General features: G+C 36.5%; 1 protein-coding gene across 1 annotated transcript in view; it reads left to right on the forward strand.

Annotated features, from left to right (window-relative positions):
- Positions 1 to 18,864, forward strand: part of TMEM131 (transmembrane protein 131) — a 99,805-nt gene that overhangs the window by 41,073 nt on the left and 39,868 nt on the right. Inside the window, exons 5-12 of the mRNA XM_051610271.1 lie at positions 5,827 to 5,950; positions 6,915 to 7,031; positions 8,015 to 8,137; positions 8,853 to 8,933; positions 11,290 to 11,440; positions 11,555 to 11,611; positions 12,575 to 12,636; positions 17,725 to 17,833. Of these exons, the coding sequence (XP_051466231.1) occupies positions 5,827 to 5,950; positions 6,915 to 7,031; positions 8,015 to 8,137; positions 8,853 to 8,933; positions 11,290 to 11,440; positions 11,555 to 11,611; positions 12,575 to 12,636; positions 17,725 to 17,833 (824 nt within the window). The remainder of the gene's footprint in view (positions 1 to 5,826; positions 5,951 to 6,914; positions 7,032 to 8,014; positions 8,138 to 8,852; positions 8,934 to 11,289; positions 11,441 to 11,554; positions 11,612 to 12,574; positions 12,637 to 17,724; positions 17,834 to 18,864) is intronic.

Below are 18,864 nucleotides of genomic sequence, written 5' to 3' on the forward strand. Positions count from 1 at the left end.
ACACAGATGTTCTACTTGTCCAACACACAAGGCAAAACCATGATTAGTATCATAGACATGTTTTGCGACAGCCCAGCTGCAAGTCACTTGAGAGTGTTTACGATCCTCCTCACCAGCCTTCTGTTATTTTCTCACCGTTAATGGATTTTAGGAAAGACATAAAGTGTATGTTTAGTTTCTCAATAAGCATTGTACCTAAAGAGTGTTTTTTCATTGTAAGTAGCATGTAGCATTTAGTAGAGCAAGCTTGTTCAAAGTTCATGTTTATGCTGAGCTATTGATATGTATCATCTCTAGGATAAAGAAAATTGCAATATTTAATTTCAGTTGTAAGCTAATTCCTTCTTCCTGTGACATTTTTTATCTGCTAAGAGTGCTGGGGTTTAATTAGATGTTTCAAAAACATGCCAACTTGAGCAGGAATATTTATTAGAAGTTACTTTATCTAGGGATCTCAGAAAATCAAAATGAGTATTGAGTTGAAAAATGGGTGCTGTAGACACAATTCCTGTGAGATGAGATTCTGGTGGCCTTCTGTTTTATAATGGGGGGAATTTTAATGCTGTTTTAATATAAAATGAACAATGCAATATTTTACCACTTTGAAGGCAGTCCAGGTTATCTCACATTTATCAAAGGAAATGCTGTATATTGGGACATGCAAATCTTTAGCTCACTTGAAGACATCCCAAATGTTCTCTGTATACATTAAGCTTCTGGGAAGGGGGTGGAACTGAGGCAGGTTCTCCCATATCACTGCTCCAGGGGACTGCTTGGACTAAGTGGAATACTCATTTGGTTACTTAATGTGGAAGCCTTCTGCTCGTGTTTCTGAAGCAACACCAATCTTCCTCTGGAATAAATTCTGCAACAAGTTGGATATCAGAGATTTGGGGCTTTAAAAAATGAGGCATAAAACCTTTTGCCCCAAACAATTCCACAACTAGCTGCCTTTATTCTTATCTGTGTTTCTGTTCCTTGTAATCTGTCTTCCAAACTGCAGCTTTCTCCTATTGTTAAATGGGAATGGATTATTTAAGATTCTCTAACACAGAAACAGTAACCATTTGGTCGACTTCATAGTTTTGGGAGTTGGTTGCTCAGAGGCTTATTTGCCAGAACAATCATTACCTATATGGCTTTCTGTGTTTGAGAAAAGTCTTCATAATGGAGCTCTTGCAGGTGGCCCATCTGGGACAAGACAGAAAAGTACTCTTCCAGGGCAGTTCATACTCAGTTTTTGTACCTGCTTTCTGGGAGAATTTGAATCTTCATAGGCCTTGATACATTGCCTTCTTCTGTGTTAATTCAACTCTCACTTTATCAAAAGTAAATTTTGTAAGTTCTTCACAATTAAATTTTTGGTAGAAGTAACTTCTAGCAAAGGAGCACTTGGGTATTGAGTATTTTAGGTTACTAACAATCTAAGCTAGAATTACATAGCATCAACATTTTTAAATGTGGAATTATTTTAAAGTTCACATCTCATCACTGCTTCATACAAATGATTGGCAATGTATGAAATGATACTTCTAGCAAAAATAGTATTTTAATTCTTGATCAGCATATGCTTCTGTGATGAGGTTCTTGCTTCACTCCCTTTGAGCAAGGTCCTATTCTCCAGACAGTTTTCTTGGTGGAGGGACAGTATTCTGAAAATCTCACTTTCAGTTTTCTGTCAAGAAACAATCTCACTTTGCGTTTCCTTTGCAGTGTTTTCCTTAGGGAATTTTTGTAACATTTTCGTGTTTCTTTTTTGTGAGCTGTAGTATTTGGCAGGTTATTCTAAACTGTTTGAGCTGGCCTTGAAAGCAGTAATATTCAAATATTGGAGACCTTCTTGCAGATCTCCTGACCTTATGTTACTGAAAGTAACATAAGAGGATGAGAAGTTTAGCAAATTGTGCTATTTTCTTCAAGAACTCTAATATCTTAACAGTGAAGACTGGAAAATTCTAGCAACTAGAGAGTTTATCCAACTTGCTAGTTGTCTTATATTTTAAACAAGTATATCTACAAATGGTGAAAGGACCTATAAGCTACGTATAATGTGCATCCAAATGTTTACATAGTACATTTGATACACTTCTAATGTGTGAAAGTTTGAGATTACTAGAATTTTTAAGTATTGCAAATGAAATGTTAATTTGAGTTTGTTAAATGTAAGAAACTGTTGGCAGCAAATTGTCATTTAGTCCAGATTTTCCCATGGTTTTTGTTCACATAACATACTAGGCAGCAAAATGCTGCCTAAGCAAGTAATAGTTTATTGCACTCTTAGATTCATTCAAATCACACTTGGTGACATGATTGGATAAGACTCTACTACTTGGTTTTTGTATATGGGGTTTTGCTAACTTGAAAAGGTATGATTTGGTGTATGAGATCTAAGTTAGATTCCTAGCATAAAATGGGATGTTTGCTCCATTTAGTATGTTACTTGGGCACTAACTGTTTCTCAAGTATAATGTAAAAGCCAGTGAATTCTGGAAGCTGAGAAACTATTGATCTATAGTCTAGTACATATACAAAACCAAAAGCCTTCTGGTTTGTTGTGCTTCGGTAACTCTAATTTCAGTTAAAGAAGCCTCTGTCACTCAACCAGTGGTGCATGCAGTTTATGTGAAACAGGAGGAATGCTCTAGTCATCAATTGTGTAGTCACATCATGCAGGCTTCCTGCATACATGGAACTAACATTTTCTTCAGAATGGAATAAAAAAGGCATTATCTTTCAGTCTGTAGAGGTAACCTTGTGATTCCAGCTCATTTCATGTAATTAAAAATATCTGGATACATGACAAGTCAAAACCAAGTCTGGATACAAAACAAGTCAAAAGTTTTTATCTTTGGAGCTTGCTTTCTCTGATCTTCTGACTGGAGAACCATCTGCATGGGTTCAGGCAGTTCCCAAGATGCACATATATAGAGGCTAGGAGAGTTCTCTGGGCACCTGACTTTGAATGCTTTCCGCATTATTATGCATTTGCCTTCTAGGCATCTGATATTCACTCCTGTCTGACACAGGAAACAGATTTAACCCACGTGAAACTTTTGAAATGCTGTGTGACAACTGGTCTTTAAATTATTTCAGTAATAGCCAAAGATGATAAACAAGAAAAAAAAACAACAAACAAACAAAAAAATCCAAACGAAACCAAAAACTTAGGGGAAGAATATTTGTTGAACTCTCAAATTAATGAGAAATTTGCTTGAATCGAGTATGTTCTTGAGTATATTCACCTGTATTCTGAGCATTACAAAATCTAAGCGGGAAGCTTTTGGTCGACTTCAGTTCTCCCTCCAGCCTCCCAGAAAAGAATAGGAAATGGAAGAGGAAGAATATGTCTGCTGAATTTATATCTTTTGCATTTCAGTAATAGATTTGTGTACGTTTTGATAAATAAAGCAAGCATTTTACAGAGGTGTCTAAACTATATTCAGTAAGATAAACTATTGTTACTCTTAAAAGGGCATTTTCTCCAATCCATATTTGCTTCATAGTGAGTAGCTAGATATTTTTGCAATTGAAGTTTGAGCCAATAAATCAAGGACTCATCTCCCCAAGTTCTTGTAGGAGCTGATTAGATTTGTTAGAATAATTTTCCTCTCGATCCCTAGAGCAGCAATGAATTCCATTACAAGGACATGCTTATAATACACTGCAGATACTAAGTCAGACTTTAGAAAGGGTTGAGTTGCAGCAGTAAAAAACAAGACTTCTTCACCCATTTGAACAGGCACGTCATCCTTGTTATATACCATCTTTTCACCTAAGTTGTGGTGTATGTGGACCTAGCATGATACAGGGTCAAAAGATCAGGAGCAAAATCTGACATGCTTTGATGAAGGTGTGTGTCTGTACGAGCTTCTTGCAATGCAAAGTGCTAGCAATATCCACTCCAGGAAATTTTACTGTAAAATCTGGCATCAGGTAAAACTGTACTGGTGCAGTTCGTTGTGGCTTGATAATCCACAGCCTGGAGAGCATCCCGTGTGTGATTATTGCTTGGGATGTAGATTCATTAAATGTGTCTGGTGCACACTGCTTTTCCTGGATTTTAGGTGGCAGAAAAAACAAGTGAGGTTTGTCCTGTTTCTGTAGATTTGGCTGACATTAAACTTATGCCTTTCACAGTTATCAAGCAGAGAAAATACTCTTGCCCATCTGTACTGATGTCAGTGAAGGGGTGGTTTGAAGCAGTGGGGTCAGAATTCAGGGGGTGCTGGCTAACTCTGTATCAGCAGACACTTATCTCAGTTGTGCTTTTGTGGGTGGTTTGGTTTTGGTTTTTTTGCTAAGGGTAGGTTAGAGATGGGGTACTTTGGAGGGATGGCTCTCATTCAGATTCCCCTGGTTTGATAAGCTTTTCCCTAGAAAGCAGGTGTGTAGTTTAACTGGCTGGTTCCATTGATCAACAGCACAGTTGTTACAGCAGTTAATGCAGACATCACAGCTGAGAAACCATTTCCTTTTCTAGTATCCTGATGTACACTGGCAACAGATATAAATACTTTTATGTTATGGCTTAACCTGGATTGCAGGTTTTAAATGGGTTTTTAAAAGCTAAGGAAAGAAATTGTCATCTTCAACACTAGTTAAGTTAGAGAAATCAAAATTAGAATTTTTTAACAGTGAAAGAAGGATCAAGAACAAGTGTTTGCTGATGGAGACACGAAATTAGGAGGACTCAGCAAGTAAAGCAAAGAGGTTTACAATAGTAGAGTGTGGATACATTCTACTGTTAGTGATTATGCAGTTTATTAAAGGTTAATAATTGTGTATTTAAATTAATATAATGCTCTTTAACATCTATTAGTGAGCCCATGTTTCCTAAGTAGGAGATTCTGTCTGTTACTGGAATCACTCTGTAAATTGTGGTATAGTTTCTTTACTGTCACAAAGTCCTCCATTCAATACAGCCTTTAATTTACAGCAAACTTAGGTTGCTTTGTGAATTGAGACACCATCCTTCTCAGTTGAAAAACTATGCAGCTACAACAGTGCTTATTATTTTGGCCTGTTGAAGTTAACTGAGGATGGCATAACAACTGGCTGGTACTTGTCATCACTTCCAAGTACTACAGATAGTAATTCTTATAAATAGTTTTATGTTCCTTGCAGTGGAGCAGGTGACATGGAAAGGGGTGCTACATGAAACACACAAAATTAAGAGTTAACTGTTCTGAATTCCGAAATTTAATTTGGAACAAATTGTAATCTATATGCTTTATTAGTGCCTTGATGCTGATGCTTAACATATATCTGTTAAGAGGCATGAAAAAAACTCAAAGAGATGCCAAAGTCTGAAAAATAATTGGTGAATATGCTCTGTAGACTGTACTATATAATACCAGAAAAATTGTGGGTTCTGGCTAAGACTACTTACAATCTATAAGGAAAAAAAATTGTGTTTAGATTCTGTCTAGGGTCTTCCATTTATTTTAAGTTTCTATGTGCAGCCTTTCTTAAGATAATTATTTAAATGTTCTCGTGCAGGAATAGAAAACTTTGCCTCTTCTGATTCTGAAGTAAAACCTTGAAAAATAGAATTTTATTTTGAATAGGTGTCATTTTAGAGATCATAAAATGTTATGTAAACCTTCAGGAAAATTAATCAAGAAAATAATGGAAAAGGTATTAACTAAGTAATTCTTCAAGGTAGAATTTACATGTATGTTACTTGAAAAAAGAACATTTAAGGCAAAGTCTTGTTGGCAGTGTTATCATAGTTATGTTCCTATCTGGCTTAATGGGACGAAGCCTAATGCTGTGTTTTCTAGAAATCTGACACTTAAAAAATGCTCTCTCTCTCTGTTTTGCCAGGCCAGTTGGAATGCCAAAAATGGAAAAAGTTTACCTACATAACCCTAGCTCAGAAGAAACAATTACCTTAGTATCAATTTCTGCTACAACATCACATTTTCATGCATCGTTTTTTCAAAATAGGGTAAGTTGCTTTGCTTTCTCAAAATGAACTTCTTTCCTTTCCCCGCCCCCCACCCTGGCCCTACCCAGAATGGGAGCTTGATTTCTATTCCTTCCTTAAATGAGCTACTTGTTGCAATAATTACATACCTAAAAGTATTAAGATATTGCAGCTCTTGATCTCCTATCAGTTACCAAGCAAATTAGAACCAAGCACAGAAACACACACAAAACCGGACTAGAATAGAATGAATTAAGTATTACATAGGAGTTCTGACTGTGTTGGAAGCATATACTGTAACTGATGGTTTAACAGCAGATCTCCTGTGTTGCTGAAGCAGCTATTAAGCATTGGTTGCCTTGGAGCATATACAGGAACAAGCTGTGCTTACAGTTTTTCTGAAAATGTTAAGTCTAGTGTTTTTGAAGCAGTCATTTCCAGTGCTCTTAGTGCAATCATGTTAAGAGAACTCACAAATGAAGAAGCTTGGTGTCAGCAGGGTTAACTCTTAACCATGTTATTGTCAGATATAGTCCTCTGGTTTCCGTTTTGCCTGCAGGGCCTGTGGCTTAGCAGGGACCACGTAAACAATAAAAACTTAATAAAACCTGTCTATAAGCAAGCTTTTCCACTTACAGAAGTCTTGCCTTTCTGCAACTTTCTGGAAACTGTCAGTCCAAAATACTTTTTATAAGCTGGGCTCTTCAGTTCAGAATTCAGCATAGAATTCAGTTAAGTATGATCCTGCACTAGACAATAGTTATAAATTATTGGGATTTTAATGATTTTGTTACACATTTTTATTTGTCTAAAATTTCAGCTCTTTTTTTTTTCCAAATCTGCAGTAGAGTTTCTAATTTGAGTTTTCCATAAAGGACACATAGAGGTCGTCTGCAGCACAAAACCTGTTGTTCATCTGCAGGGTGGAGTGTCTTCAATAAACAGTTTGCTTATTCTTTTGCTTGCTTGTTTTTATTTTTTCCAGAAAATTCTTCCAGGAGGGAATACGTCCTTTGATGTAGTTTTCCTCGCAAGAGTAGTGGGAAATGTAGAGAACACTTTATTTATTAACACTTCTAATCATGGGGTATTTACTTACCAGGTAAGGATCTACACTCTTCCAGAAAACGTTGTGAAGTGTGAATCAGCTAGAGCAGTATCTTTATGACATGCTTAACCATCCCAGGGTATTTGCACAATAGGTTTTTTCTGTCAGCTCAGTTGAAGAGGTTCCCATCCCTGCTTCTTGTTGTAACACAGAGGTATATACCATTGTAAATAGCTGTAGGGCAATACTATAAGCCAGATTGATGAAATTAAACTTCCTTGTGTGTGTTATTTTAGTGGCTCATTGCAGTGAATCCACTTCATTCTTTAGCTCTGTACTCATCTGATCCAGTGAGAAGACAATTTTATTCATTAAGCTGGCAAAAAATTATTTGAGATTCAGGAAGATAAACCTGAGAGAGTTGAGAGAGTCTGAAAAGTGAGAGAAAATGCTTTTGTTGAAAGAATATGACTACCTTGGCAATGTTTGGAAAACAACAACAAAAAAAACTTCCCATGTGGGTAGTCTGTTCCATTATTATAGAATCACAGAATGGTTTGGGCTGGAAGGGACCTTAAAGTTCATCTAGTTTCAACCCCCCTGCATGGACAGGGACACCTCCTACTAGACCAGGTTGCTCAGGGCCCCATCCAACTTGCCCTTGAACACTTTGCAAGGAGGGGGTATGCACAGCTTCTTCTAATGGTATGATTAAAAAATACTTCAAGTCTTTTTAGCCTTTTGCTGCTATTTAGTGTTTCAGAGTATCAGGGAAAAAAAAGATGGTATTTTGACTTTCTGTGTCCTAAATATGTCAGCATGAGTAAGTATTAGCTATGAGAAATACCCCTCAGCTGTCAAATGGTTTCGTTATGTTAGTGCTTTAGCATGATAGTGGTTGTAAATGTTTGGTTAGAAGTATACTATAAAATTCATTGAAAAAGAGTACTTGGTATATTACTAAAATTGGCACACATATGTTAGGCTGCAGCAAATACCTACAGCTTCTGAATCTTGTTTTTCTTTTTCTGAATCAGGTGTTTGGCATTGGAGTACCGAACCCCTACCGATTGCGCCCTTTTATTGGGGCACGAGTTCCTGTAAATAGCAGCTTTTCTCCTATAATAAATATACATAACCCTCACAGTGAACCTTTGCAGGTGAGCCTAAAAGAAAACCATTACATGCTCATTTATTTTTATGATATTAAATTGAAGTTCATTTTGCTACTTCTTAAAATTCCGGTTGAATGTTGAAGCTGTTTGAGGCCAAGTCTTTCATGTTATATAAATGTTTTTCTATTAAAATGGTAATCAGTTGTTCTAGAAATAGTAGATTTAGCTTACAGTTCTCTTTGTTCTGCTAAATTGACGTTTTACTGTGAAATTTACATTGCATACTTATATATCATACAGCAAAATAAAGAGTTAAACTTCACTGGTAATTAAGAAGGATGCTGAAGCAAACCAAGTAAAATAGATCTTGTGCTTTTAATCCAGGCATGCTTCTTAACTTCCTTCTGCTTGTTTTGCACACCATCAGGTGTCTTTACAGTGTACCCTAGTATGCACTGTTGGCAAGCATTCTTACCTTAAGGCAGGATTGATGTCTGTACCTCAGCAAAGAAGCAGATGAATAGTCCATTGATAAATGTCACCTGATTCTGTTAACTGATCCGCAACTTCTGAAATGCTACTGAAAGCACATAAAGTGTAGCGCTAGCAAATGGCTGTGTCATAATGAAAAGTGGATTAACAAGATACTACAGTGGTCAAATAGTTGCTAACCCATGACCTTACACATTGTAATACCTGATAGTTAAAACAGGATCCCTTTAAAGTTCAGTTGCTAACATTTTCCTGTTGTCCACCTCAGGTGGTAGAAATGTATTCCAGTGGAGGTGATCTCCATTTAGAGCTTCCAACAGGTCAGCAAGGAGGTACAAGGAAGCTATGGGTGAGTAGTAATGTCTTGCATCATTCACTGTACTTGTTTGGGGAGATTATATTTTTATATTTTTTTAGGTTTTGGATTTTTTTAACAACTTTGTTTCATGTAATTATTAAAAATACTCCATAAAAATGAAATTATAGCAGGGCCTGCTAATAGTATGGTAATATGAATTGAAGCAAGATTTAATTAAAAGAAGCCATTGCTATTGAGCTGTGCTTTTTTTGAAATGACAGGAAGATTATGATTCCCAGTAGAATGAATTACACCTTCTTGAGCATTGAGGACAGTGTAGTCCTTCCATTGTCCTAACTCAAAGGAGAAATATATGACTTTTTTTGTCTGGAATAGACCTTAAAGTCATTGGGCTTTAAAACTTTTCTCTTGCTTAAATGTTTCATTACAGTCACTGACAGTTAATTTCTGTTGTAATGAGTAAACCCAGGATATTTCCAAGTGAGCTAAGAAGGGACAAAAATTGCAAACAAGTGAATGTGACTACAGACTTTAAAAAAATGCAGTGCAATGAGTACACAGATGCTGAGGGTAGAGGTAAAAATTAAAATGGATTTTAAAAAATGAAGGTCCTAATGTTTAGACATCTTAATCAAATGCCATTCCTTCTAAAGATAATCCCTTCCTTGTTGACAAAAGCTGACTTAAGGGGAATCTTGAATTCTGTAGCTGTTAGTTGGTACAAAATAAACAGGTTAAAGCTCCAAACAAAAGAAGAGTTTTAGATGTCTGGTTTACTTCTAGTTCTGTTTCTTCAAACAATGATGACATGCATGTGAGAGCTTCCAGTGTATTGTATGAAATGGTAGTTAGGTTAATACTAGTCAGCAGTCTTGGTTTTCATATCAGCCACGTGTATTTCAAAACAATAAAGCAAATAGAAGTAATTAACCAGTAAACATCCAGATACATCATTGTATTGCTTATATCAAGAGCTGCACTGCAGTAAGAAAAAGCCGCAAAGTAGAAGTTATTTGAAATAGGATGATGGTGCTTTAACATAGGAATGTGCATCACTGTCTGAAGTGGTTTTGATGCCAAATGTGTGGATGATTGGATGAAGCAGTGGGCATATGCAGGATTATTTTTGTAATCACTGTTCAAAGTTACTTGAGAGATACGACAAACCTTGGATCCCTGGTTACACATATGGAAGGGTCAGATCTATATCCTTTGAAACATTAACAAATGACTGCACTACATTAGGTCTGTGGTAAGTGTGAAAACAGAACTTGAGAGCTTTTAGTTGAGAGACTCACCAAGTAGTACAGTTGAAAGTAGTTACATTGATATTTAATGATTTTTAAAGAATGCATCTACAGTCATTGTGCCATGGAAAATACAGCTTGATCTCCTCAGTGGATTAGTGTTTGTACTACAGAAAGCACTGAAGAGTGGTGTGAGACAATTGGCACCTGTATGGGTTACATCCTGTCCAGTTTTCTTTATCTAAAAAGAATCTGTCAATTGAAACATCAATTGATGCAAGGACTACTCATCATAAATTCCCACTTTCTGACATATTTATTTGCATTTCAAGAGGAAGAAGCTCTAAATTGCAAAGCAAGGTTTCAATCTGTTGATTAAAGAAAAAAATTGGGAAGAAGAAAATACCCAGTTTCCCAGCCCTTTTGTACTGTGAAGGGGGGAATATGCAATGTTAGTATTTCAGCACTGGTTCTGAACCTAGTCTTGTGCTGCAGCTGTGTCCAGCAAGTTCAAAAAGAATTGTTTTTCAAACCACGAATGCAAATTGGATCTGATGGAATAGGCTTGGTACAGAAACTAAGAAACAAAAACACATTTTTACTTTTTTGCTCTAAATTGCTTGGAGATTAAAAAGCTGCTGCTCCACAAGCTTCTGATTACTTGCAGTTCTTTCATTATTTTAGTCTGCCTTTAGTTAGATGGTTTTGACATCTGTTTCTATAGCACTGAAACTGTTTGCCCTGTATCTACTTTGGAGAAAAAGAACAATTAGAGTTTGCCAAAACAATGTTTGATGTTAATGCACTCAGTAACATTTTTAGTAGATTTTGCTTATTGGCAGATTCTGTCAATTTAGTCAATTTATTGTCTCTTTACCACAATTGTAATATATGAAACTTAAATGGGACATGAAAGTTCCCTTGTATATACCTATTTTTAATCAGTGTTATATTAGGTGATCACAACTATCCTTACTAAATGTAATGGTAATTTTAGTAACATGCAGCCTATCTCTTACTGATTTTGCACCTTTTAATCTTAATACAATTCTAGTCATTGCTTCTCTGGTAAAATTTTCATGTGGCACCTTTTTTTGTAATTACTGCAGTCTCATAAATTTGCTTTGATTATTTATCAGGAAATACCTCCCTATGAAACAAAAGGAGTGATGAGAGCCAGCTTTTCTTCAAGAGAAGCAGATAATCACACAGCCTTCATTAGAATAAAAACAAATGCCTCTGACAACACAGAATTTATCATCCTCCCTGTTGAAGTAGAAGTTACTACAGGTTTGTAAAAAAAGTGATTGCGTTTTTTTTTTTTGGTTGGTTTTGAAGTTCTTTAGCTTAATTAACTTAATGTATAATAAGAAAATGGCAACTTTTCTCCCTTTTTTCTTACAGCGCCAGGAATCTATTCATCAACAGAAATGCTAGATTTTGGTACACTACGAACACAAGGTAAATTATGCTTCAGGTCTCAAAGTATTCATAAGGAGTAGGATGGGGAGGAGAAAACCCACTTACTTTTGTATTACTATTCAGGGTTGCTTGTGGAATGATGCTTTTCAATAGCCAGAGTTTCAAAAGAAGGATAACAATGTGTTACAACAGTGCACAAAAGTCACTCACCTGCAAGTATACTTGAGATGTGAACAAACAAGTTTGTTGCAGATCCAGTTATAAGCCTAATAATATCTCTAGTCTTCCAGAGTTGTGTGTGGCTGAGTCTGAAAGCCATTCTCAGTTTACCTAATTTGTGAACTTGTTTTGAAAGGTTGCTTTACAGCTGCACAAGTTGTAATGATTTTCAGACACAAGGAATAATGAAAGTTATAACTGAAATTTAATCAAACGTGTTGCCTGTGATAGTTTTAAGTGCTACTTACATATTGTGCCTAACAGTTTTAATATTGTTTAGTGATTTAAAAAAAATACATCTCTGTGGCAGAAATTAGTAAAACCAAAGGTATCTTTTGAAACTGCAAAAAGGAATTTGTTGCTAAAGAAAGGCAGTATATATCTTCTTTCAACTAAAAAGCGTAGTATGAAGTATTTGTTCTTTGTCAATTACTTAGCATGTAAAGATTTTAAAATAATAATATTGTCTGCTGAATATTGGTGCATCTGCTAAAATCATTCCTTGCAGTATTTTTAGCCTGTTCATTTCTTAATGTGCTAGAAATGTAAGTCGTTAGCTGAAGCATGTAATACCTATTAATGCACAAAAGTGCAGCTTCTAAGTGTGTCAGATTTGTGGGACCAGCTATATATTTAGAATTACTGTACTGTCATGTTAGTCTGGCTTTTAAAAACTGAACAACAGTGGGTTCACATGAGAAATAAGCAAGTGCAGATTACTTTGTATATGGTTTTTATGTTGAAGTAGCCTAATAGCCAGGTATGTTTTTTGTTCTTTAACAGATCTGCCAAAAATTTTAAATCTGCATTTATTAAATTCAGGAACAAAAGATGTGCCAATTACAGTAAGTTTTACTTCCTTTCAATTTGAAACTTTCTACTTGGATTTACTTTCTGTCATAAGAATTGATCATTCAAAGGTTCTCCATGTAGTGTTCAGAATTAGAAGCTAGGTGATGTGTTACTGAAAACATAAGGCAAATAATCTATGTGGTGAAATTTATTTGCTTCCTAGTGTTCTCCGAGCAGCTGTTTTAGCATTTATAGGCTGTGCCTGCAATATACAAGCCTTTGTAAGCTTTTATACTTGAGAACTGTAACTCTCATTCAGTGAGAGATTAATGCAGAGTCTGTGGGATTCTTTGTCCTCATCACAGCCTCCATGAGAGTGTGCAAAGTGGTTGTCCAACATAATCTTTCAAGATGAGCAAAGGACAGCTTTCAAAAGCACACTGTAAAATGACCCCCGGATTTTTTTAGGTTATCTGCTTTGTAGCTTGAAATAAGAAAAAAGCCTGCCAACAGTCTAAAGCCCTTTCCAGTGAGATCACTACAGTTTGCACATGAAGTGCAGCCAGCTTCAAAATTCTAGGGTTTGCATTTTCTCCTTTCTATTTTTATTACAGAGTTTTGGCTCTAGGCCGGTAGTTGCCTTTGTTCATTCATATCTTTTTCCTGTGTAATTTTTTCTCATCGCCCACTATTTTTCTCACTTCTTCCTTCTCCCCTTCCTGTCTTCCTTGTTTTCCAGATTTAGTTGTATAGCTAGCTATACCTTGTCCCAGTGCACTTCAAAAAGTGTTGTGTTGAAAAGAAACCAGAGGAGCCAGAAGAATGACTGAAGGATTGGCAAAGGTTTCTTACTGAGCTCTTCAAGAGTATTTCTGTGTTTTTTGAAGCTTATAGCTGTAACTGTAGGGAATAGTATTTTAATAGTAGAGGTCTAACAAAAACTTAAGATACTGGAAACTGAAACTAGATTAATTTAGACTAGAAACAGTACAGATTTTTAGTAATGAGGATAGCTTTCCCTGTGCTAACAGTCCATTGCGATGCTTGCTGAGTTGTTCGGTATAGTGCATTTAATTCATCAAAGCCCTAATATTTATTGCATTAATAAGGTCGGGTGATCCTGTAAGGTCTCTCATGACCTTTTAAGCTATCAACTAGCTTCCTTGGAGGGTTTTTATAAAAAAAAAAAACAACAACCTGGATTGGGGATTTACAATCAGGGAGTTGGTAAAGGTGTTGAATTATTTTTCCAGCTATGTCTTTTATTATGTCAAATTTATATTTTATATGCCAGGTTTTTGGCATAGGGACATTTTTTGGTGGCCTTTTTTTTTTTTAAGTGTGTAATGCACTGCCTAGTACAATCCAGATACCTATATATTCAAATAAGCAGTATCACTTCTAATATCTGATAACATAGTACCCGATTCATATTCCTCCATTAAAAAAAACTACCCATTTTTTAAAGGTAAGTTTTTTGGACCTTAGACTGTAGACAATAGTCTGCAGTCTAATGGAAGGCTATAATTTGACAACCAATGTACATTCATGACAGAAGTTTTCTCGGTGGATTATACTTTTACAGTGTCTCAAAGCAGTAAGATTGGGGGCCTAAATGCTTTTAGGACTTACTTTTGCAATGACAAAGTTACCACATAGGTCCAGGTCAAGTCAATTGTTCTTACTAAGGCACAGATTTGTGGTGAAGTTCTTAATGTTTCTAGAATTTGAAGCACTGTGTGAATTTCTGTTGCTATGCCAATCAAGGAATTTCAAAGTGGTAAGCAAGAGTAAAGAATTTTTGGAAGGAACCTGGTGAATAGCTTACTTCTAGGAAAGTTGAGAAATGGATTTCAGACCCTTTAGAGCTAAGGTTTAAAAGCAGTGAGACACAGCTCTGTGACAAATTTTATCTTAATGTCAAAAGAAAAGGCCAAGGCTATATTTAGCATATATTTAAGCTGGGTGCTGGAGGAACTAAATATCTTCAGGTCATCTGTGTATGAGATGGCTAATACTGTTGCCAGAGTTGTTGTTGTTCTGCCTTTAAGTACTTAATCATGCTGTGGTCCAACAAAGTGGCTGAGGAAATACAAGTGAGTCACTTGACTTTGTTTTTTGGGTTCCAAAACTCTATAAAAACTTCCTTAATTAGGTTTTGTAGGATTCTCTCCATTATTAGGGAGAATCATGTTTATTTCCTGACTTGATGAGCTGTTCTCATGCTACAACGATTAAACCATGCTGTCAAATCTAATAAATGTAGATTGATGAACACGTTATTCCTTTTGTAGAATGAAATTTTTGTGGTTTTTAAAGGCGGTTTAAAACCATTTGATTGCTAAAAGCAATGGCACACTTGAAAATTTGACCTCCTGGTCATGTGGGATGCATAAAGAATCAGGAGCTTCAGGACAGCCATATATTGAAGCTGAGTTCTGTCAGTTTGAAACTAAAAGTGTTTGTATAAAAAAGTATTTACTTCTGTCACAATTCACATACTTGAGAGTAGATTTGCTTCTTTATCAGCCCACAAGTTGTTTACTTCTGGGTTATGTTTTCAGTCTGCACGTTTCAGTGGACACATCTCAAAGTTATTAAGGGAAAGGTAGCTCACAGGTTTAAAATGTAGTAGTAGTTTACTCTGTAGTTACTCTGAATGGTGCTTTATGGTGAAAGTCAACTTCAGTTATTTCATTGTGTCAGTATCTAAACTGAAGGCCAAGTTAGTACCAATAAAATGATTGTGCTTATAATAACTGTGTCTGTAGAAGTGAATAAAACAGGATAGAGGTGGTTCTGACACTCACTGAACAAGCCTTAGTCTGCTGCCTGTAGCCACTGGTCTTTTTCCTCTTGCAGCAGAATAAATGTGTCTCTGTTATCTGTAAGCAAAAGCCTACAGCCTGCTCAGTCTTTGGAGCAGTAGTCTAGGTGGACAAGACAAAACTATGCTTGGGAGCTTGATGACAGGTAAACAGTATGGATGAACATGTGCCAAGTGTCTCAACTCTTACAGGTGTAGTCTCAGAGTCCTTAAACTTTCAAAGTCCTTCCCAGTAACTACAGCAGTAGCACAAAGCTTTCCCTCCCAGCTGTGTTCTCTAGAACATTAACATCTTCACTTTCTGCTCTTAATCTAAATATTGAATATATCTTCATGCAGCAGGGCCAGGAATCTTGACTGGGGCACTCCATGGGACAACCATGTGTTAATGAAGCATGTCTGTTTGAAAGTCTTCTCCACCGAAGTTTCTGTCAGGACATTTTCTGAGAAAATTGCTGGTATTAGATTATTGATGACACATGCTTTGCATGTTTTCTCATGACCTGTCCATATTTGATGATTCATAGGGCATATCTCAAGTCAAGTTTTGGGCTTTATTTTTGAAGTAGGTTAAAATTTGAGAAAGGTGAAGTTGAAAGGATTCTTAAGGATGTTTGGTTTTCCTTTAGTCGTCTACATTCTCTATTTCCTTTTATAGTATGTAATCAAACAACAAATGAGAAAAGTACATGATGGAGTTAAGGAATCTTCAGGAAAACAATGCTAAATTCCTTCCTTAACAAAATTTCTTATAGATGTTTCGAGTAACTACACTGAGGTTTGCTACACTTCAGGTTTAAGAGATGCACTTCTGACACCTGCCATTTTTCTGGCAACAAGCTGTCCTTTTTGATATTTCCAATTTGATTTACTAAATAGAATCAGCATAATTCAGAATTCAGTAATAAAAACCAGCCTTTTGCATGAGAAGAGCTACTAGAAATTGTTATCCTTTCTGCCATGCAAAAGCTATGAATTTGTTTACAGCTTTGTTTTCACCTGCTTTAAGAGTTTTTTTTCTAAGATGTCAAGATCTCAGTTTGGTTATATACGTTTTATTAAAAGAAAATTGTGGTAATTGTGAATTGATTATGGAGAGAAATAGCAACTATCTGCACTGTGTGTATGCAGGTGGTTGACAAAGGTCAGTGCTATAAATCAAAAATGCAAAACTCACAGTTAACAGATTATTCATTAGCTGCAGGAGCAGTGCTGCTTGATTCCTCTATGGATCATGTGACCTGCAAGAACTTAATTACCTGTGCATGATTTTCTGGCTGTAATTTACAATCAAAGGTAGCTTAGCTTGGAAGAACTGTAATTGGTTTGTTCCACTGGTTGTCTGCCCTGCTTCACTCTGACCAAGAGTCAGCTGCTTATGAAGCAGGTGCTAAACCTCTGCAGCCCAGCATGAGGTAAACCCACACTCATTTCAGTTTCCTTAGTACAGCATCCTGGAATTTCCAGAAGCTTGACAGTTTCCACATAAGCAGCTGAGCTGTTCTTAGAGCAGAAGACAGCTGGGAAGAAGGAATGATGGCAGCTGTCCTAATTTTAATCAAAATAAGAATAAGAGCATTTAAATGCTACATGCCTGGTTTCTTGCTGTGGAATCTAGATAGAGAGTTTCCTAGCAATCTTTATAGAGCCTTCAGATACTGACATGGAATCCACGATCCTGCTGCAGTATGAATGAGTTCTGGCTAATAACTGACACAATTGCTATTCCAGAAATGCCCAGTTCACCTTTTCCATTTGGTTAAAAACAGTAATCCTCAGATACAAAGGGTAATCTTGTAAAATGTTGATATCGAATGAGTGTAATCTCAGATTTTCAAAGCTGTTCTCTATGCAGTTAACTTTTTTTTTGTCCTGTAGCAGGTCTGCCAACTTAGCATGAGATCAGAGAGAAGGTAGATGTCTGTGTCACCATCAGTAATTACACAAGTCAGTTAACTGCTTTGTTAATGAGTACAGTGAAAATAATCCAGCTATTGTAACCCTGCAGTGTTAAGAATACAAAATAAATCTTCATTTAAGTAAAGCTTATTTTCTACTTTATTAGCATCTTCCTGCCCATACTGTCACTTCATCCAATATTCCCAAGCAGAATGCTTGATTGCCCACTTTCTTGAATACTGACTTAATTTGGTGGACCTGAAAAAAATTCTAAAGCCTCTTGTAATGCTGCTTTTTTTAACCTGTAAGAACTCGGGCACAATCAGTTGCTGTTGTGTCACTTCAAAGGTTATGTGAAGGCAGAGTGTGTCAATATTGATAAATTTACAGGTGCTTCATATTTGATTCTTTGCAGAGTGTTAGACCTACACCACAGAATGACGCTATAACAGTACATTTCAAGCCAGTTACGTTAAAAGCCTCTGAAAGTAAATATACCAAAGTTGCAAGTATTAGCTTTGATGGTAAGTACTGCATGTCTCTTCCTAGAACTTGCTGAAACTTCACGCATTATTTTCCACTCTCGTAACGAAATTTTATTTGTAACATTGAGAAGGAAATGGAGTTTTCCACCCAGGTAAAGGCTTTGCAGTTCTCCTAACTTAAGTTATTGCTGAAGGGATCATCTCTGAACATAATCAGCAAGTAACTTATGCTAGTGAGGAAAGAAGAAATTCTTAAGCAAACTTCTGGTGTGTATAAAAAAAATGGAACTTGTTTACCAGATTTCCATTAATGATAATTCTTTATGTTAAGACACAGATTATTTAAAATGTGCTGTTAGTCTAAATAGGCATTTGGTTTTGAGAAATCCTAGTAAAACCAGGACATGTTCCTCAGAGTAGTAGGTATTAGATGAGAGTATTTCTCTTGGATTGCCAGTTGATCCTTCTGAAGTTTAGAAAATAATCCAAAATCTTATTTCTAAAAAAATGACGTTTTATGTTGGAATGCCCATGGAAGTAGGACTGTGTAATGCTTTCTTGAAAGAAAGCCAATGGCATCTTGGCTTATACTAGAAATAGTGTGACTAGCAGCAGTAGAGAGGTGGTTGTCCCCCTATGCTCAGCACTGGTGAGGTCACACCTGGAGTGTTGTGTCCAGTTTTGGGCACCTCAGTTCCAGAGAGATCTCGAGGTGCTGGAGCGAGTACAGAGGAGGGCAACGAAGCTGGTGAAGGGCCTAGAGAATAAACCTTATGAAGAACGCTTGAAGGAGCTGGGAATGTTTAGTTTGGGGAAGAGGAGGCTGAGGGGAGACCTCATCAGTCTCTACAACTACCTGAAAGGTCATTGTAGAGAGGTTGGTCCTGGTCTCTTCTCACAGGTAATTAGTGATGGAACAAGAAGGAATGGCTTCAAGCTGCAACAGGGGAGATTAAGACTGGACAGTAGGAAAAATGTTTCCACAGAAAGAGTGTTCAGACACTGTAACAGGCTGCCCAGGGAGGTGGTGGAGTCACCATCCCTGGATGTGTTGAAGGGTGGTTTGGATG

Source organism: Apus apus, chromosome 1 (assembly GCF_020740795.1).
Source record: "Apus apus isolate bApuApu2 chromosome 1, bApuApu2.pri.cur, whole genome shotgun sequence".
NCBI classification, from domain to species: Eukaryota; Metazoa; Chordata; class Aves; order Apodiformes; family Apodidae; genus Apus; species Apus apus.